General features: G+C 40.0%; 1 protein-coding gene across 2 annotated transcripts; it reads left to right on the forward strand.

Moving 5' to 3' along the window:
- The first annotated feature begins 4,979 nt into the window (after nucleotides 1–4,979).
- LOC131536284 (complement C1q-like protein 2) lies at nucleotides 4,980–6,800 on the forward strand. Of its 2 annotated transcripts, none has more exons than XM_058769109.1 (5): nucleotides 4,980–5,356; nucleotides 5,486–5,551; nucleotides 5,727–5,780; nucleotides 5,866–6,000; nucleotides 6,161–6,800. In XM_058769109.1, the coding sequence occupies exons 1-5, from the start codon at nucleotides 5,062–5,064 to the stop codon at nucleotides 6,445–6,447; spliced, it is 837 nt and encodes a 278-aa protein (XP_058625092.1). In that variant the 5' UTR covers nucleotides 4,980–5,061; the 3' UTR covers nucleotides 6,448–6,800. The 2 variants fall into 2 exon arrangements, with proteins under 2 accessions (XP_058625092.1, XP_058625093.1); XM_058769110.1 differs by having other exon boundaries at nucleotides 4,982–5,319; nucleotides 5,506–5,551.
- Nucleotides 6,801–7,289: the final 489 nt, after the last annotated feature.

Genomic DNA, 7,289 nt, shown 5'->3' on the forward strand with positions numbered 1-7,289 from the left:
ATAGGCTTAAATGACAGATCTAACATTAAATCTTGTTTGGATGTTACAGGGACTGATGAACACACTAGCAGCCTTATCCAGTGGAGAGTGGCTAATGAAGCCCTCTTCACTGGAAAGAGAAATGCTGCAATCAAAAAAACTTTGAGTAAGTATACTATAGAAAATAATTATATATTAAAAAAACAAAAAAACATTTGTTGTTATGTTGTCATTTTAACCAGAGTTATTACAGCAGTATTTGATTTTTGATTTCTGATCACTTGTTGCAGAGCTTTTGTGGTGGAGCAGGGCCTGCAAGGCAAAGTAGTGGCCACATCTGTAAAAAGATGGGAAAACCTTAAACAGAAATATAAAGTATAATGATTTTGTTACTACTAATGCAACATTTAATGACTTTTTAAATTGTGTAATTAAAATGAGTGACTTTCTGTAGGATCTGAAATGTCCACAGACAGGGGTGAGCACTGAGGATGGGGAGCCCACAGCAGCATCCTGGAAGTGGTATAATGCCATGGATGAGGCAATTGGGGGCAGACCCTCCATCACTCCACCTGCCCTTATTGCCTCATCTGGCCCAGATGTTGCTGTGGCCTCCTCATCTTCAGCGAGCCCAGAGCCAGCTAAAAAAAAAAGGAAAAATTTGGAGGACCTAATCCGGGAGATGGAGGAGAGGGAGGCTGCAAGAGATCGAGAAGCAACAGAGAGGGAGGAGAGACGATGGCGGGAAATGGAGGAGAAGGAAGAACAAAGAGAAAGAGAAAGACAAGAGCGAGAGGACAGAAGGGTACGAGAAGCCAGAGACACAGAAGAAAGAAGGCATTGAGAAGCAGTTACTATGCGCGGGAGGTCTGTCAAGCTTTCGAGCGAGGGAAACATGCCGAAGTGTTATGCATATGGATTGTGCAAATCTGATACCCGGTATCCTAAAAGTTTGGACGGGGTGGTGGAATTTTTTCCCTTCCCGAAACCTAAAACCCAAGGGGAGAAATGCCGGGCGTGGATCAAGCAGTGTGGGAGGCCCCATTCACAATTAAATGTCGACAGGATTAACAAGAACACCTACGTTTGCTCCAAGGTAAGAACACGCTAATGTTAGCTAGCTAGGTAATTTAGCACAGCATTGCTTGGAAATAATGACGGTTCTTTGTTCATATTGCATATATTTGAACGTAAAATAACATGATTAAAGGCAAGACAGAGGCTGACTGACATACTTTAAAATATATTTCAGCATTTTGTTAATCGACGGCCTACCCCTGAGTACCCCAATCCGATCACGGCTCTCCCGGGGTTAGTTCTAAGGAGGGAACATCAGGGGGCTTGCCGAAGGTCTCCAAGGAAAAGGTTGGTATGCAAACTTAATCAGTTCATTAACAGTAGTCATTTATGTGCTGTCATACCTGTTTACTACCGTGTAGACTTTATTTGGGCAGCGAGATTTATTACAGAACACAGCATGCTCTCATACTTTATACAAAGTGCATTTTATTTGTTTCTTGTAAGAAACCAACAAAACAACAGTGTAATACAATTTTATTCCATGGGGCTATCAAAATTTAAGTTATTAGAAGGATTTTTTTAAACTTTAATGATTTCATTAAGACAACTAAACAATTGTTAAACTGATTGTTTACTGAATCATGTGTGACAGGAAGCCAGCACCTCAAACTCCACTGAGGACACATTTCACAGTACACCACAACAGAGTGACTCTACCTATGGTAAGTTTAAACCGCTATTTGTATCCGTTTTTAGTTACTGATTGCAACTGGGAAGGAAGTAATCAAAGAAAAACAAATCTAATTTGTCTTTCATTTCACCCAACTTTTCTACATCTAAATGTATCCGCTGCAAGTGGTAGTCTTCTGCGCACATTACAAAGAACTCACACCAAGCCATGCCTGTGAGTCCCAGCTGCCCTATTATTTGGTAGTAATACGCGTGGCTCTCCTTTAGCTTGTGACCACCATCTGCCTGTCTTTGGAGATAGGGACAGTCTTGGCAGCTGTTCTTTGCTGGACATTTAATTTCATCATGTGTTCACAATGGATCCAAAATGTTAAAGGAATAGTTCACCCAAAAAAAATTATCCCATAATTTACTCACCCTCAAGCCATCCTAAGTGTATGTGACTTTTCTTTTTTTTTTTTCAGCCTACACTGTAAAAAGTGATGCTGACTTAACTTTAAAAAAAAAAAAAATTGAGGAACATATCACTTTTTACAGTGCCTATTTATGAAATATTGTGTGTCATCAAGCAGCACGCAGACTCAACCAGAGTAAAACAAGTTTCACAAAAGTAAAATATTTCATTGTGTTTGGGGCAAATATCTGCACTCCTTGAATGCCGAATTTGGGGGCTGTAGCTAACTGCTGTAATCACTGTAAAAAAAAAAAATTGTTTCATCTTAAAATAATTTATTAACTCGCTGATTTAAATTTTTTAGTTTAGTCAACTAAAATATTCCAGTTGTCCCTTAAATTAACATTGAGTATCTTAAAATTTCAAGTTGACTAAACTAAAAATTTTAAGTAACAAATTATTTTAAGTTGAAACAACTTTTTTTTACAGTGCACCACAATCAGAGTTATAATATCCTGGCTCTTACAAGCTTTATAATGGGAGTGAATGGTACCTTAAAAGTACTGGTTCCTTAAAAGAATGGTGCCATAAAAGTAATCCATACGGCCCCAGGGGGTTAATAAAGGCCCCCGGCTCAGAAATGATACAACACCTCCCCCAAAATAAAAGAAAATGCATGCCTTTATAGAGGAAAGAATATTTTATTGACACTTTGCACCTGATAAACAAAAGTAGTATTTAGGGAAAAAAACTACAACAAAACTATAATAAAATAACATAACGCAATGCTTTGGGCAAAAGTATTAACCTGTTAAATGTTTCACAGGTAGTCATGGTCATGGAGAGCAGGAACACAAATGTCTGGAGCAGATACAGCAGCAGCCAGATTGTCCCAAACATGTTCTCCTGATCTTGTTTTGGGGTTGCGGGCTTCAGGGGGGGCATCATCATTATTCTCCCCAACCTCTGGCTCAACGATGTCCCCATTTTGAAGAGCGATATTGTGGAGCACAGCGCAGCATGCAATCACCTCAGGCACGAAGGCAGGGCTTACTTCCATGGCCTTAAAGAAAATAGAGCGCCAGCGTGTTTTCATCATCCCAAAAGCTCTCTCGACGATGGTCCGGGCAAGAGACTGCTTGCTGTTAAAGCGAGCCTGTAAAGGATTCTGTACAGGCTCCCTGTATGGGGTGATGAGGCAGATAGGTGCACTCAGGCAAGGGTAGCCAACATCCCCGAGGATGCACTTGCCTGCAGGTGGATAAAGGCTGCCAGTATAGACAGGGCTGTTCCTCAGCACCCTGGCATCGTGCACGAGCCCAGATTATCCCACAAAGATGTCAATAAATTTCCCACGGTGATCAGTGATGGCCTGCAGCTGAATGGAGTGAAACAGCTTCCTGTTCAGATAACACTGCGGTAGTTGCTGGAGGTTTAAGACGGATGTGACAGCCGTCAATTGCACCAGCTGCTGAGCTGAAAGCTGGTGACCCTGCCAGCTGGGCAAAACTTTCTCCTACTGCTACCAGGTCATCACCGGTTGGGAAAGCAATCACCGTCCTCAAATTCCTGATGATTGCAGAGCTCACTCTGTGCACAATAACATGCACAGAGGATTTGGGGATATCGAAGGTCCGAGACACCACCCTGAAGGATGCCGCATGACCAAGCCAGAAGAGGAACAGCAGCACTTCAATGTCCCTTTCCCATCCATGGTCGGAATCCAGCCTAATTGCAGCAGTGAGGTACAAGATGGACGGAGATCATTACGGAGGTCAACTGCCTCATCAAAATACAGCTGCAGGATTGGCACAGTTCTGTTCAGGTGGCAGTAAGATGATGTGGGGGTCACCATCTGTTGATGTGTACATAGTTTGTTAGAACAATACATTTGTGTTATTGTAAGTTTTGATTTATGTTATGTTAAATTAATACTTGTGTATAAATGTATCTTTGGAATGTTTTATTTTATTCTGTTCTTTTTAAAATTTTATTCATATTCGGTTTTTCATCTTTATTCGTCTTTTCTTGACAAAAAAGGAAGTTGAATATTGTGAATTCAATAAATTGCCATGATGTGACAAATCTGTCTGTCTAATTATAATTTAAAAAATAATCCATTACAAATAAGTATACTATTGTGCACATGTGTGTAAAGGGGTGCAGGAATGCAATATATAGCTATTTTTTACTTACATTTTCTGAATATAAAATCAACAAACGTCTCCAAAGGCATGCTCTTCGACCAGCCTGACGCCTCCTTTGTGCTGAGGTTTGGAATGCCATAATAATAATAAATGAAAATGCGGCGATCAAATCAGCATGTAATTGATGAAGGTATTTGCACAAATCTAGCTTGGCCTCTTTAAATCTTTGCGCTTGCGATGATGTCATAAGTCACGTGAAAAAGCTAATATGGCGGATTCAGGGAAAGAACGTACTTTTTTACCCTTGAAAAGTAAGTACTTATTCAAAACAAGTACCTACTCAAAAGAGTATGCGGTTTCGGACGCAGCCTCAATGTAGTGAGTGAGTGACCTCTGGTGGTGAATGAATGGAAGTTCATAGACCGGATTCGTGACAATATCAATCACCACAGAAATAAATGTCAACTCATTCTTTAGTTAAAGCAGTAAATATTAAAACATGCTCTATTTCAGTAGTATTGCCACAAAGCTTTAACATCATATATGTAAACATTACTTGCTGATTTTGTCTCTGTAAATGTACATCCAGATGCACATGGATACCCAAAAGTGGTGCTCAACATTGTGTCGAACTTTGTGAATAGAGTTAAACATCCACTGAACCCGGAACATCCCTTAAAATACGATTAACAATTAACCTTTAACTACTTTTTTTTTTATCCGAAGCAATATAAATCAAGTACAAAGGACAGTAAATCAGGACACTATAAAAAGAGCATGAGGGTCTGTGGGGATGACAGAGCAAGAGCTGGACACGAACATCAGTGAAGAATGAATCCACCTCAGCAGGTAGACGGAGGACTCGCTGAGAATGAGATCAGTCAACAGCTCAGCAATGAGGACAGAAGACAGAATCCACCTCAGACAGACTCTCTGAGAGATGAAGCTTCGACTGACAGCCAACAATACTGCCATCTGAGCTTCCCTGACATCCACGCAGCACTGAGAGAGCTGACCGCCACCGTTACAGAGCAGAAAGCCAACATCAGAGTTTTAGAGACACAGCTGAGAGATGCACAGAAAACTGCAGAACAACAGACGGAAGAGCTGAACAAGAAAACTGATGGTACCTCATTAAAACATTCACTCTTTTATCAGTGATCCTCAGAGTAAAACACAACTGTAATACACTGCACAATGTAAATGATAGTGTAAAATTGAGTGTGAACTGTTCTTATCTCTCTGCTTAAATAAGCCTTAGAGACGCGACTGAAGGAACAACAGACGGTCATCCTGGAAGACCTGAACAAGAAAACTGATGGTACCTCATTAAAACATTCACTCTTTTATCAGTTTCTCTCAGAGGAAAACACCAAAGCAATACACTGCATAGAGTAAATAATAGTGTATAATTGAGTAGTCACTGTGTAAATCGTGTTGTCTATCTATGATAAGTATTTTAAACATCATTTAACACAATCCTTATTCCTTCACAGAAATTTCTAATCTTACTGAGAGTCAAGTGGAGGAGCTGAGAAAGGAAAATAGAGGTAAAACTGTGTTTGAATGATGTTAATACATCCTCAGTGTAATACAGTAATATATCACAGTATTGCTTATGTTTTTCAATCACAGACAGAGAGATAGCATTTTCAGCTTCACTGATGGAGTCTGGAAACAGTGGATATATCGGCCCTTTCAGCACTGAAATCACACTAACCTACAGGAACGTCTTCACAAACATAGGGAACGCCTACAACCCAATTACAGGTAATTATCAATGACAAAACTCAGTTATAGTAACGAGAATCCTGCTCCATTCAAACCTCTCTGCAGTTGTGTGAATAAGAGAATCAAATGATCTGTTGTTTCTAAACTATTACGCTGTGCACAGCTGATTCTCTTCTTTATCTCTTGTTATTTGCTTCAGGTATTTTCACAGCTCCACTGAAAGGAGCGTACATGTTCACCTTCTCTATCTACGGTCATGCTAGTCCCTCAACTGCATCAACTGTCTTCATTGTGAAGAACGGAGAGAAGGTGGTTGTAGCACATGCTCATCAGGCTCAGTACGCTGTAAACTCCTCAAAAGGAGTTGTGTTGATTCTGGAGGTTGGAGATGTCGTCTATGTGAGACTTTGGTCTAATAGAAGGATATTTGATAGCCACGATAACCACAACACTTTCAGTGGTTACCTACTGTTTCCCTTAAAATAACAGGAGCTTAGCAGAGTGTGATTCCAGTAAAACTGAACCTTTAGCATATGATTTAACATCATGAAGAATCATTAACATATGAACCTGTATTAATGATAGATTACTGTATGAAAGTCAGTATAATATGCTATATTCATATGTCCAGAGCAGTCTATACATGTACACACTGCATAAAGAGTTTCAGCACTGAGACAGACAGGACCCATGAATATCATGTGACTCAAAGTGATTTTTTTAAAGTAGCAAATCTAAAATGATAAATAATAGCTTTCGAAGTGTAGCTTGTTATTAATCCCTGACCTGTATCTCTTCATCCTACATTAATAAGAGAATAAAGAGACATCATTGTTCCATTTTCTTTTTCTCATGTTTTTAAAGGGGTCATATGATACTTTTTTTAAGATCATTATTTTGTGTTTTTGGTGTAACAGAATATGTTGACATGCTTTAATGTTAAAAAAAAACACATTATTTTTCAAATACTGTACATGATTGTAGTTACTCTTTGCCCCGCCTCTCTCAAACACATCGTTTTCTACAAAGTTGCTCCTTCCGACAAGCACAGTCTGCTCTGATTGGCCAGCTGACTCAGTGCATTGTGATTGGCCGAACACCACAAGCCGCGTCGGAAATGTAAAGCCCCTTTCTATAATCACGAGCTTCAGCTCTCAAGATTAAAGACAGTTAATAGGTGTGTTCGACTTCATGCGGTGCCGGTTATAATGAAGTTATAACATTTGTCCAACTCTGATCGGCGCTGCAGCCGCCTTACGATCACATGTGCCATCAAAGTACCGCGAGAGCAAACGAGACCAGCCGCCGAGGTCAGGCGCTGCAGTTGC

Source organism: Onychostoma macrolepis, chromosome 03 (genome assembly GCF_012432095.1).
Source record: "Onychostoma macrolepis isolate SWU-2019 chromosome 03, ASM1243209v1, whole genome shotgun sequence".
NCBI lineage: Eukaryota > Metazoa > Chordata > Actinopteri > Cypriniformes > Cyprinidae > Onychostoma > Onychostoma macrolepis.